This window comes from Pongo abelii, chromosome 13, assembly GCF_028885655.2.
Source record: "Pongo abelii isolate AG06213 chromosome 13, NHGRI_mPonAbe1-v2.0_pri, whole genome shotgun sequence".
In the NCBI taxonomy this organism is placed as follows: domain Eukaryota; kingdom Metazoa; phylum Chordata; class Mammalia; order Primates; family Hominidae; genus Pongo; species Pongo abelii.
In genome coordinates, this window is record NC_071998.2 from 112,221,770 (window position 1) to 112,236,177 (window position 14,408).

A 14,408-nucleotide genomic window follows, 5' to 3' on the forward strand; every position below is an offset into this window, starting at 1 on the left:
GAAGTAATATTTACTTGGATGTCAACCTGCTAAAGTATTTGATTAAGAAATTTTGCTTTTTGAGTAAGCACATTTTTCCTAATCAGAGAAGCTCTCTATTTATAAACATGCTTTATGTTTAGCCAAAATTACAGCGTAAATCCTGCTGTTTTTACCTTCAATATCCTGAGGATCAATTTTCAAATAAAAGCTGCAAACTTCCTCAGAGGTACTGGTTTTGTGAACTACAGTTGTTACCTACATTGGGGACAAGTAAGCAAGAAGATTCTATTTAAAGTGGGAAAGTGAAAAAGGTATTATGGCAACACTGCTGCTGCAGATGGGATACTTGAAGGATCATTTTCATAATCTAGCACAAATGGTGTACATTAGTGACTCATTTTTCCAGCAGCTGGACTTTAAGCAAACTCCATGATCTAAACCTGAGAGGCCCAAAGTAAGCAAAAAATGACTTCTGGCCAGTCAGAATCTTGGTCTAAATTCCATGCAGTCAAACCTGGGCACCTTACTCTACAGGAGAGTTCCCAAGGTTCTTGTTTTGAACCTTTCCACTTTAATTTTACACACAACACCACAAGGCTAAGAAGTGTGGGTTTCTTCCAGCCACACACCATCATGGCAAACAACAAATTATAGCTGTGTATGAATGGGCAGAGGTGCTGCCAGAAGTAGATATATTGACATCAACCAGAAGTGGAAGAAAAGTGGACAATCTCTGCTCCCCCAAATAAATTTACAACAGTCCTTGAAGGAATTAATGTACTAAAGATAAGAGCGTGATTAAAATTATTAATAGGATGTTAATTTATGCTCAGAACATGCAATTTAAGAATGCATGAACATACTTAAACAGCCTAGAAAAATTTGCACCTGCCAGCCGGGCATGGTGGCTCACGCCCATAATCCCAGCACATTGGGAGTTCAAGGTGGACGGATCACTTGAGGTCAGGAGTTTGAGACCAGCCTGGTCAACATGGTGAAGCTCCGTCTCTACTAAAAATACAAAAATTAGCCGGGCGTAGTGGCATGTGCCTGTAATCCCACCTACTTGGGAGGCTGACGCAGGAGAATTGCTTGAACCTGGGAGGCGGAGGTTGCAGTGAGCCAAGATCGCACCACTGCACTCTAGCCTGAGCGACAGAGCAAGACTCCATCTCAAAAAACAAAAAAGAAAAAAAAATTGCAACTGCCAAGTGGCTAAAATGAAGAAATAAGTCTTTATGAATAACACATAAATCCCCCAAAATGCTGGATAAATGAGATGGGATAGAAAACATATATATACAATGCACATATGTACACATATATATGTATATACGCATATGCCATATGCCATATGCGTATACACATATATAATCATAAAATTATATATCTCTATAAATATATATAATTTCTATAAGTATACAGAATGTATACGTATAAGGATTAAATTTTTGTGTGTGTGTGTGAGATGGAGTTTTGCTCTGTCGCCAGGCTGAAGTGCAGTTGTGCCATCTCGGCTCACTGCAACCTCTGCCTCCCGGGTTCAAGCGATTCTCCTGCCTCAGCCTCTGAGTAGCTGGGACTACCGGCGCTCACCACCATGCCTGGCCAATTTTTTGTATTTTTAGTAGAGATGGGGTTTCACCGTGTTAGCCAGGATGGTCTTGATCTCCTGACCTCGTGGTCCGCCCACCTAGGCCTTCCAAAGTGCTGGGACTACAGGCGTGAGCCACTGCGCCTGGCCAACATTGTTATTTTCAAAAAAATTGTGAGGATAGTTACAAAGATTGCTAGAAAGATTTACATAAGTGAGTCCCACTTTAGTCATGGTTACCCAAGCCCAGATTTCTGTGACTTTGTGGCAAAGCTCCTAACTTTTATGTTACCTAGTACAAATGGACACATAACTCGTTATTGGATATCAATTAAATACTTACATGTACTGTAGCCAAGCCACTGCCAAATCCTGTACTGACAATGAGGTCATCATTGAGAAGCACCTGGAAAGATAATAGAGAAACCATGCTTTCTTTCATCATTTGATAGGGAGGGAGGACAGAGCTATGAAAAGTGGGCTGACACCCACCAGCCTCCTCTCTCAGAGCTCTTCTGAGAGTAACTGGATGAGACACTGAAAATCCTATGCCCATGGCAGGTGCTAAACAAGGCTGGTATTTCCCCTTTCCCTTGTACATGTAAATAAGATGTCTGAGATCTCCTGAGTGAACCAACAAAAGCAACATGTCAGAGGTCACTTCTGGTTACATTTTCATTTACATATGTCCATGGTAAATCTGGATCTTCATCTCCTTTTGTCAACTGAATAAATTCCTTTCTGTGCCTGGCTCAGGAATCAGCATCCTGTGTGCCAATGGAGATCGTTTTCATTAGAACCCAGAGCAGGGAACCTCCACATAACTTGAAAGTGGGTGCATCTATCTTTGGTCCTCTCTGAGATCCTCCTTTGCACCCCTTTTCCATCTCTTGATGATTTATCTTTTCCACTTGTCACCACCTTTGTTTGTGGAAACCCCTGGTACCCACCCCAAACCACTAGCACCCCACTCGAGCCTGCCAAATCCTTAGTTGCTGCTGCTCTTCTTCCCACTCTGCTAGGAGGAAACTGAAGACATAAATGGAGTTAAGTCATTCTCCTCTCCAGGGAAACTCTGTCATCCAAATGCTCCCTAATTTGTGGAAGGTAGAGGAGAGATAATTTTGAGCCTGAGGAGTTGGCACTTCCTTTACTCCAACTCTCCCGTTTCCTTTGCTTAGCACAATAATGCAAGAGGGATTGGGCATATGTTAAAGTTTCTCAATCCTTCCTTCAAATTTTAGTAAATGTAGGAAAGTAGGTCAACATTCTTGTTCTCCCTGATAGAATATAGCAGCATTTGCTGGAAAACAAGTGTCTTGAGATACTGCATGTGAAAAGCACGCATGACAAGTAAGTTTTGGAAATGCTGTGCACTGTGCCCTGCCTCTGCCCCTTTTCACGCCCAGAGTCATCACACTTAATCACATACATGTTACAGAACAGGGAAATTCTGGATTAAAGAACTTGTTTAACTTAATTTAAGCTAGAGTTTCTCATGCACACTCAACCACCTAACACTCTTTCATGGAACACATTTCAGGAAATGCTGGAGTAGAAAATTCCACACTGGATAATAACAGCCCAGGTTTTACATGGAAGCAGCATCCTGGGCTGAGGTTTAAATTTTGTTAGGATGACAAGAGGCCTCTTACAGCATTATCCCTATAGAGAAGAATAATTCCAGCTACCTCAGGTAGCTGGACTCTAAATGATCCCAGGGAAAGGAGACATATTCCCAAACTAGGGACCACAAGCACAAATGCCTGCAGAGGCCCGGGCACAAAGCAGGTACGAACCTAAATGCACATGCATACATCCTGTGACTGGTGGGGACTGCAGTAAATTGTAGAAGCCATGCCAATGCCTGGTGCCTTGCTGCCAGGTCTTTTGGTTTATCAAGGGAAGTTGGGAATCAGGTTTTTATTTGAAATATCTGGATCCTTAAATGTTGGCATATATCTATGTCTCTGTTTATATCCATATCCTTTTTTTTTAGTATGGGCTACCAGTTTGCAGTTTTTGCATTAAATTTTATTTCTCTGCTGGGCGTGGTGGCTCACGCCTGTAATCCCAGCACTTTGGGAGGCAAAGGTGGGTGGATCACCAGAGGTCAGGAGTTTGAGACCAGCCTGGCCAAATGGTGAAACCCCGTATCTACCAAAAATACAAAAAATGAGCCCGGTGTGGTGGCAGGCGCCTATAATCCCTCCTACTTGGGAGGCTGAGGCAGGAGAATTGCTTGAACCCAGGAGGTTGCAGTGAGCTGAGGTTGCGCCATTGCACTCCAGCCTGGGCAACAAGAGCGAAACTCCATCTCAAAAAAAAAATTTTTTTTCATGCTTGTTTACTTTTAACAAACACCAATTTGTGAAGGATGTCAACAATGAGGACTATTTCCAATTACTGTACATTTAAATATACTTTAAAATAATGCAAACACAGTAATTAGAAAAATATGTATCAGCAGCTATATGTGGGCAGCTAATATTAATATAGAACCCAGTTTTTCCAACATGTCTTGTTCTTTGTGAAATTTTCATAAGCCATCAAAGTTACCACCTTTAAAAATCCAGCAGTAGCAAAGGACATGGGGCAAGGAGCTGGGGACCCTAAAGGCCAACTCCAACCTGGCCACAGTCTGCATGTATGACCAGGGCTAGAAGGGACCACCAGCAGCCTCCCAGACATGCCTTCCCTCCTACCCTCACTGTACTGCTCTGTGTGCTGTTATCTATGTCTGGAATGTTCTTCCTTTTTCTTCACTTGGCTAACTCATTCTGATTTTTTCAGATTTAACCCACACATCTGGACACATGTGACAAACTTCTTCCATCTTTCAGCCAGGATCAGGAGGGCCCCTCTGTACTTCCATGTACCTATCAAGACTCTTATTTTCCACTATCTGCTTAAATGACAATCTCCCTGCACTACGCTGATTGTTTGTGTTTTATTTTTGAATCCTCAGTGCCCAGGATATAGCAGGCATCCCTGTTTAGGACATAGCTGACACTCAATATATGTTTAAGTAGTGAAGACATAGATTTATAAAATAAAGAGTGGAACAGATGATTTCAATGGTCTCAGCCAATTGTAAAATACTACACAAAGTTCTTCATTTACCTCTACTGGCCTCCCAAGGAAATTCTTGTCTGTCATTTTATAATTATGTAAGGCACCTTTATGCTTGTAAGAAACATCGATGTCCATATTCAAGCGGAGTTGTTTAACCAGGAGTGAATATTCCGTCAGGCCCTCGATGGCATTGATTGTGTCCTGTCAGCAATCGGCAAGGCATAAAAATATGTTTAGTTTATTTATGTACTCCCTATTTACAAATGCCCTTTTTATGAGAGTGTAGGGCAGCATTGTCTGGAGATGAAACTCCAGCTGACTCAGTAAGACTGGTTAAGAGCCCCATTGTGGAGGTGGAAGAAAGGTCTCTCCCTCCTCAATAAAGATGATGCTGTTAGCAGGGACAGGAAGGAAGTGTGGCCTCAGATCTGGGTCCTCTATATATTCTGCAAATGTAACCTCAGGCAAGTCACTGTTTGCAGAATTCGTCTGAGTCTTTGCACAATTATCTTTTCCTCATCCTTTAGTCTGAGCTTAAGTATCTCCACAACAAGGCCATAAACTCACCTTTCCCATTATTCTCTGTTTTAATGTTCCCTTTTTGCCCTTTCTAGCATTCATCTTAATTTTTAATGCTTTTATTTATAGTTTATTGTTGGCCTACCCCACTGCAATGTAAGATTCGTGAGGCAAGTAGGTAATATATTTTTCTTGGTGCCTGCTGTGGTTTGAATGTGTCCCCCAAAGTTCATGTGTTGGAAAGCTTGGTCCCCAATGTGGCAGTGTTAGGAAGTGAGGCCTAATGGGAGGTGTTTGGGTCATGGGGGTACCACTTTCATAAATGGATTAATGCTGCTTATTATAGAAGTGAATTTGTTATAAAAGGACGAGTTTATACCCCACTCCCACCAACCCTCCACTCTGCCTTCTCTTTGCCCTTCCACCATGCAATAATGCAACAAGAATGCCTTCACCAGGTGCAGCCCCCTGACTTGGACTTCCTAGGACCCAGAACCATGAGGTAATAAATTTCTGTCCATTATAAATTATCCAGTGTGTCATTTTTTCTGTTACAGCAACACACAATGGACTAATGCAATGTCCATTGCATTTAGTAGGTACATAAATATTTGTTGAAGGAATAAATGAATAAACTTTATCTTTCTGGACCTCATCTTTCTCATCTATAAAACTGAGAAACATGGCTAGATCAGAGATGTTAAACAATGTGGCCATTCCCTCTGCCTATATCTATGGCGGCAAATGCTAATCAATAGGGCAGTCTTTTCTGCTAACCCTATAATTGTACCCAAGATAAAACACATTACATGGTCAGTAAATTAATACTGAAGTCCCTCTCTACATCTAAATTACATATATATAAATATACACACTCCATCATTATCTAAACATCCAGGCAACAGGGAAGATATTAACATTCAATCTAAACTTTGAATATAAACATGTATTATATGACTACATAATAATTGGTTGTAATAAAAATACATACTCAAATGAGTTTACATTAAATAGCTAGATAGATTAACATATAACAATCAGTATTTCTCCCACTTTTTATTTATTTCGTTGTGGAGAAGGAGCATCAGTACCTTTGTCTACATGGCAACCACTATTTATTACATAGGATATGATATAATTGCCAATAACCTTACTAGCCTTTCATGGTGATTTAGAATCATGAAGGAAGTACTGGGCTTAAAGTCAGGAGACATGAGTTCTGATTCTGGGTCTGCCATGAATTCCCTGAGTGAAACTCCCTGGGCTAATTTCCTCTTCTGTATAATAAAAGTGTTGATGCAGATAACCTCTAGGGGTCCTTCAATTCTAGGCATTATTCATATCTTTTGCATGCTCATTTGGTGGACAAAGGCATGGAGGCCAGATGAGTGTAGTGTGGGAGAAAATAAAAATGTCTACAGGAAGATGAAACAAGACAAAAAAATGTTACCTGGGTTGAATAAAAGCCACCTCCATACCTCTGCTCTTCTGATAGCCATTTGATGATTGGGTTAACATAATTTATGTCTTTCAAGTTCAGACTGGCGAGTAAAGCATAGGCAGTTGTTTCTACCATACGTGCCGTACCAGTGTTAGGTACAGAGCTGTCTTTATGTTGAAGATCGTCTTTCCAAAAACGATAAATGGGTGGATTACCTGAACATCAACAAATTCCATTCATTAATATGATTAAAAATGTGAATTTGACATAATAATTCTACCAGGTGTATTATGGCCTTCCAGTTTCTAGAAGCTACTTACTTTTTCTTGTTAGAGGAACTTCCTGAAGATGACCAATGCAAAACGAGATCCCTTAATATGATGCTACTTGTCTTTACACATTGAGCATCCCTAATCTGAAAATCTGAAATATGAAATGTCCCCAAAATCTGAAAGTTTTTGAGCTCTGACATGATGCCACAGGTGGGTAATTTCACCCCGACCTCATGTGATGGGTCACAATCAAAATGCAGTCAAAACTTTGTTTCATGCACAAAATTATTGAAAATAGTGTGTAAAATTACTTTCAAGCTGTGTGTAAAGTATATACGAAACATAAATGAATTTCATGTTTAGACTTGAGTCCCATCCCCAATAAATATCATTATGTATATGTAAATATTCCAAAATCTGAAAAAAATCTGAAATCTGAAATACTTCTGGTCCCAAGCAGTTCAGATAAGGAACACTCAACCTATTTTTTGTTTTTGTGTGTGTGTGTTTTGAGACAGGATCTTGCTGGCACCCAGGCTGGAGTGCAGTGGTATGATTGTAGCTCACTGCAGCCTCAATCTCTTGGGCTCAGTGATTCTCCCACCTCAGCTTCCTGAGTGGCTGGGACTATAGGGGTGTGCCACCATGCCCGGTTATGTTATCTAGCCTGGTCTCAAACCACTGGGCTCAAGCAATCCTCCTACCTTGGCCTCCCAAAGTACTGGGATTACAGGCATAAGCCACTGCACCCGGCCTCAATCTGTATCTTAAAATCAACATAGCACACATATACTAGGAAGGGGCAGTTTAGTAGAGTGCAATAAACTGGTATTGCACCCAGCTTCTAGTCTTTCTTTTGTTGCTAACTTACCATGTCACTTTGGGCAAACTCCTTTAGTTCTGTGTGACTCAATTTCCTAATACCTATAGTATAGATAATACTTTCTTCCATGCAGTGAAACTCAAATGAAATACTAAAGTAAAAGATTTTGTAAACTAGAAAGCACCATGCATATATATGGGATTATTATTATTATTATTATTATTACTGACACTAAAAAATAAACTGGAGAACCTTTTTCCTGATAGGAAAATTTACATCCTGGAAATTATGAGATTAAACCTAAAGCCTTAGTTCAGTCTTTCATTATTTCTTTCCAATTTAAAGCACTCAAGACAATTTCGTACATGCAGTACTTTTCATAAATTAGGCTGTAAATTATATTTGTTATTTAAACCTGTAAACCTCAAATCCTTTTTGGAACAAACTATTTGTTTTAAAAAAAGTAATGTATATTTGGAAATCATATTTGAAGGTTAGTAAAAATTTTGATGTGTATGTTTATAATTCATAACTACATTATCTGCATGACTTTGAAAATGATATTGACCCTTCCTCTCAGAGTCTCAGATTTGCTGTATTTAAAATGAAGAGTTGAGTTTAGGATTTTAAAGAAACCCAACTGGAACAACTCGTGGATTATTAAGTTCCCTTCTAGATCTTAAATTTTTTGATTTTATGATCCATATCTCACAATACCCAAGACATTTCTTTTGTGTTATTTTTGAAGTATCATACAAGTGGTTTTGAGGCATATGTTAAAATATAGTAATTCTAAAATGATGGCACAAATCATATTTTGTAGATGGTCATAAACCTCAGTAAGATTTATAAAGCCTTAGCTAGAAGAGGACTCCAAAGTGCCCAATCATGCTAATAATCACTGCTACTCTCTATTTTTTGTCTCTTGACCTATAGGAAGCAATATGTTTATTCTTCAAAACCAAACACATACTTTTAGAGCAAACCTGGTAAAACATAAGCCAGGTCATGCACTCCTTTGCTCAAAATCCCCCAGTGGCTCCCCTTTTCACTCTCAAAGCTGAAATTAAAGTTCTAGGGCTCCTTCTGGTCCCCACAGCACATTGCTGTGGATAAGACATGGGCACTCCTTGCTCTAGGTGGAAGCAGCCCTAAACTAGGGTATGTGGCCGGGGGAGTGGAGCACAGGCTAGATTTCAGCCTCGATTCACTTGATTGCTTAGGTGCTGTGTCCACTGCACAACTGTTTACAGAAGCCCTGAAGAGTCTCTCTAATGCCTTAAATGACCTTCCCTTGCTCCCTCACCTTTTCCTTCCCTGACCTCATTTCCTACTCCTCTTCTCACTCCTCTGCAGTCACACTGGCCTCCTTGCCATTCTTGGAGCACCAGGCATGCCCATGCCTCAGGGCATTTGCACGTGCTGTTCTCCACCAGGTATATCCTTCTAGATAGCCACAGGACTTGCTTCTTCACCTCCTTTCAGCTCTTGACTCAAACACCGTCCTCTCAGTGAAACTTAAGCCCAGTCAGCTTGTCTAAAATTACAATGCATCCTCTCACCTTATTTTCTTTCCCTGCTCTACTTTTCTTCATATCAGCTATCACCACCTATTCATAAAGCTTTACTTATTTATCATGTTTGTGTCTTCCCAGTTAGAATTTAAGTTTCATGATGGCCTGGATTTTGGGGAGCCTGTTTTGGTTAATTCTTTATTCCCAGAGACTGGAATAGTGCCAGGTATATAGGGGGTGTCCAGGGTATCCATAGGATACTCAATGCCTATTTATTGAATAAAGGAATAAATAGAGGACAGGTGTGGTGGCTCATGCCTGTGATCCTAGCACTTTGGAAGGCTGAGGCAGTAGGAGTGCTTGAGCCCAGGCATTTGAGATCATCCTGGGAAACACAGTGAGACTCGTATCTGCAAAATATAAAAAAAAGTAACTGGGTTCAGTGGTGGGCACCTGTAGTCCCAGCTACTTGGGAGGCTGAGGTGGGAGGATCACTTGAGCCCAGGAGATCGAGGCTGCAGTGAGCCACGATCATGCCACTGCACTCCAGCCTGGGTGACAGAGCGAGAACCTGTCTTAAAAAAAAAAGAATAAATATTTGCTGAATGAATGCATGAATAAATGAATGAATAACAGCACACATTACATCGTATTGTGATGCTTTGTTCCTTGAGGACAGGAATTGCATCTTACTCAAGTTTGCATGTCACCACCCACTTCCCATATTTAGCAGACTTTATGTCTTAGTGAACACTCGCTGAATAAATGTATGGAAGAAGTTATACCTTTAACCAAAGCTTCTCTCTTCAAAGCTGAAACAATTGAACGAAACTGTGGGTGAGTTTTATCTCCCAGGGAAAGAGCATAGGCAGAAATGGCCAATGTAAAGGTGCTCTGGGCTGGCAGTGTATTTTCAAGCAGAAAGTTGTCAGCTTTAATTAGAGCTGTGTCGATTTTCTGGAAACAAGAGAAGATACTTCAGTTTCTATGTCAAGCAACCACCTATCAATTGATACGAACTACCCTTAGACCCCACTATCCTGGAGCAAGCAATACGGGGGTGAAAAAAGGACTGACCTAATGGAAATGGATGGCTTCTCAGTGAAGCAAATCCCTCCGAGAGAAGAGGCAGAGCATAATCTTGGAAGGGACAATGAGGTTGTCCAAATCAGGTTAAGCTTTTTGCCTCTGAATTCTCACTTTCCTTTTAGAGGTTTTGTGCCTTTAGTTTCTGATTACACCATCAGACCTAGCCTCCAGGAAGAAAAGGCACCCAGCATAGACACAACTTTTTTTTTTTTTTTTTTTGAGACGGAGTCTCGCTCTGTCCCCCAGGCTGGAGTGCGGTGGTGCGATCTCGGCTCACTGCAAGCTCCACCTCCCAGGTTCACGCCATTCTCCTGCCTCAGCCTCCGGAGTAGCTGGGACTACAGGCGTCCCGCCACCACACCCGGCTAATTTTTTTTTGTATTTTTGGTAGAGACGGGGTTTCACCGTGTTCGCCAGGATGGTCTCAATCGCCTGACCTTGTGATCCCCCCGCCTCGGCCTCCCAAGTGCTGGGATTACAGGCGTGAGCCACCGCACCCGGACCATAGACACAACTTTTATTGTTCCTTCTCAGAGTGGTTGCAACAGGCACACAGGTTCGAAAGGAGTTACACTTAAAAAAATAAATAAATAAAACAATAAGTAGCAGAAAGAAACCCTAACTGCCAAAGTACTTTTAGATCCTAAGAATGCCTGGGTAAATAGTCCCGATCACTAGTCCTGACACCACCAAAATGGTTGTGTTGGACAAGAGGGCCAGGAGAAAGCCTGCTGCAATGCTGCTAACATCCTGCCTGTCTCCTTCTCTCCCAGCTCCACATGCATCTCTCACCCATGTGGCCACTAGGTGCCTGGGAACTAGTCTTCATTGATTATTTTGTTTTGTTAAGCTTTTGAAACAAACTGAAAACAAATGGTTTTGTTTTGTGCTTCCAGGTTTGCAAATCCACTTGAGATTTTCCATCTCAACCTTGGAAATCTTCTATGTTGATTTACTTAGGTGGCTCATCACTTTTCTCCCCTGTTTCCAAGCAAATGTTGTTTGGAAGGATTTGGAGGATACACATTTGCTGTTGTGTATCCTCAGTACTTGCATGACACAGAATGCTTTCACTGTAGGATAACAGTAACTTATAAAGCAGGATTTAGCAAAGATAAGACAGAGAAGCTGGGGGCACTGGATCATTCTTCCATCACAGTCCCAGCTATCAGTTTTAGACCCAGCTCTACAATTTATTAGCCTGTGACACTGGGTAATTGAATTCACCTTACTTACAGTCCTCAGCTTTCTCAACTATTGATGAGTAGGTTGGACTAGGTGGTCTCTAATATCTATCATTGTTCTGAAATCTTTCAATTCTGGAGTTTAAGTTATTTTCAAGTTATTGGAAAGAAGGAAAAGAAGCTTTTGAAACAAAAGTCTTCTGATTGGTGGCTCCTCCAGTATATAGTACAGAAATAGATGATGGGTGTGAGAGAAAGAAAACTCTTACTTACCGCCAGGGGGCATATATCAAAAGCCTTTCTAATTCCAATCACAGTAAAGGCTGTAAGATATAAGCTGTTCTCTCGGGCTTCAACAGGCAAGGTACCCTAAAAAGAAGCAATGTTTTAAAAGGGGAGTGAAATGGTGTCTTTAAAGTGAAATGACCTGGTTCTACTCTGTTTTTTTTTTTTTTTTTTGAGATGGAATCTCACTCTGTCACCCAAGCTGGAGTGCAATGGCATGATCTTGGCTCACTGCAACCTCCACCTCCCGGGTTCAAGCCATCCTCTGGCCTCAGCCTTCTGAGTAGCTGGTACTACAGGCGCGCAACACCACACCCGGATAATTTTTGTATTTTTAGTAGAGACGGGGTTTCACCATATTGATCAGGCTGGTTTTGAACCCCTGACCTCATGATCTGCCCGCCTTGGCCTCCCAAAGTGCTGGAATTACAGGCGTGAGCCACCACGCCTGGCCTCTACTCTGTGTTTTAAGCCTTATCTCCCACTCTTTCCCTTCCTGCTTCCATTTCTCAATAAGCCCTGGGTCTGTCTCGCTTGAGTGCTTTCACTTACCCATCTCTCTCCACCCTGTTAAACAAGAGGTCTAAGATATCACTTCTCTGATCTCCAGTGAACTGTCTGAAGATCGCTTCACTTCAGATATGGGAAAGACCTTTGTATTGTTTGCTTGTTCACAAAAGGAATTTCTTGCAGAATTACATTTTTTTTCCTTCTTCTTCATCCTCCCATAATCGGATGAGAATAAAACTCAAACTGTAAATAAAACTATTGCTAATTTGTGCATTTGGTTTCCTTACCTGTAATTTTATTGGTTGATACTGTGAATTTTCCTTGAAAGATCCATTATCTAATTGATAATTCTCAACTAGCCACAATAAAGAATTACAAATTGAATTTTGGTTCTGCTCTACATATTTATTTACTTGTCCAAGTACTCTTAAAGCAAAGGCTGTTAACCTTTAAGACAAAATCAAATAAATAAATATTTAGAACGCTGAATCCCTTTTGGCTTTCAATTAGTTTATACAACTTTATTCTTTAAAAGAAAATAACATTTTAAAACATACAATTCCAAAGCAAGTCACTGTTTTACAAAGGAAGGGAAGATTTTTGGAATACCTCCAAAATATTTGGTAAACAAATGTGAACAGCACATTTTCTGTGATTACAACATTGTTAGCTAGCACACAAGCTAAAAATTGATTCCTGATGATAAGAATTACACTCTGAAGTTGAAGATAACAGAGATAAAATAAATAGTTTTGAGTCAAGGCATTGACCTATGAACATGAGACATGAAAGAGTAAACCAGGAGGCCCCACTCCCCAGGTCCTCAAATGTCTGAGACTCAGACCACTTGACTTGCTCTCCCACTTTCCCCACTTAAAAAATTTGTGTTTCTTTTTCATTTTCATTTTTAAAATGCATTTTAAGCATTTTTTTAAAGAGGTAAAACCCTCACATGATTCAAAAATCCAAAAGTGAAGCCTGGGCGTCATAGTGAGACGTTGTCTCTACAAAAAATGCAAAACATTAGCCAGACGTGGTGGCATGCACATATAGTCTCAGCTACTTGGGAGGCTGAGGTGGGAGAATTGCTTGAGCCCAGGAGGTAGAGGCTGCAGTAAGCTGAGATCTTGCCACTGCATCCAGCCTGAGTGAGAGAACTTAAAAAAAAAAAAAATCCAAAAGCACAAAGGGATATATAATGAAAAGTCTCCTTCTAGCAGTCCCTGTCCCCCTCCACCTCCCAACAGAAGATGACCATTGTTTCCTGTGCATTCTTCCAAATAGCAGATACAAGATATAGCCTTCCCATCTACCTTTCCATCCCAACCACACCAAAATAGTGGGAGAATATTTACATTATCCTGTACTTGGCTTTTTTTCCATTTAGTAATATGCCTTAGAGATCTATATTAATACATAAAGTTTCTTTGTTCTTTTATAAGTGATTTTATACATTGAATTATAGTATTTTGGTACAGATGCACCAAAGCTATTTAAGCCATTTCCCTTTCTGTAGACATTTAGGTTGTTCTCAGTCTTTGCTCTAATTGATTTAATTATTTAAAAAAATTTTTTTTTTGATATTAATTGGAACTTGCCCCTCCACAACTAGGTGCCTTTTCCTAATTCTTTCTCTAGAAATATCAGAAATTTATTTTCTATTCTATTGACTTTTAGGGGGTAAGAATTGAGAGCTCCTCTCTTTTTAATCCTCCCACACTGCTCTCAAGGAGGAGAAATACTTCTATGGATTGCTCAGGTTCAAGAACACTCACGTTTTCAAAGATTGGCCCACATTTTATATTGGGTCTCTCTTGGGATTGGCTTTTGGAAATCTCTCTTCTTTTAGCAGGCTAGAAAGGCATATGAGTGCAGTTATACGGCCAGGCTGCCTCTTCACTTATCTATATAGCCAGGCTGCTTCTCCACTTACCTATAAGGCCAGGCTGCCTCTCTACTTATCTATTTGGCCCATGATGTACCCTCCCCATGCTTTAGTTACATCTTTGAAAAAAGGCAATGGCAATAAATAGAAACAATGGACTCATCCTTTGGGATCAATTATAAAGATTAAATATATGAACATACTTAAAATAGTTCTGGATTTATAGTAAGTATTC

General features: G+C 40.4%; 1 protein-coding gene across 4 annotated transcripts in view; it reads right to left on the bottom strand.

Moving 5' to 3' along the window:
• The window catches only part of C5 (complement C5), a 127,316-nt gene that overhangs the window by 17,689 nt on the left and 95,219 nt on the right, over window positions 1-14,408 (bottom strand). For all 4 annotated transcript variants that reach the window (XM_054520565.2, XM_024252854.3, XM_054520564.2 and 1 more), the window contains 7 exons: window positions 12,576-12,735; window positions 11,767-11,862; window positions 10,006-10,177; window positions 6,621-6,826; window positions 4,700-4,852; window positions 1,920-1,982; window positions 156-237 (listed from right to left, as the gene is read on the bottom strand). In XM_054520565.2, the coding sequence (XP_054376540.2) occupies window positions 156-237; window positions 1,920-1,982; window positions 4,700-4,852; window positions 6,621-6,826; window positions 10,006-10,177; window positions 11,767-11,862; window positions 12,576-12,735 (932 nt within the window). The remainder of the gene's footprint in view (window positions 1-155; window positions 238-1,919; window positions 1,983-4,699; window positions 4,853-6,620; window positions 6,827-10,005; window positions 10,178-11,766; window positions 11,863-12,575; window positions 12,736-14,408) is intronic.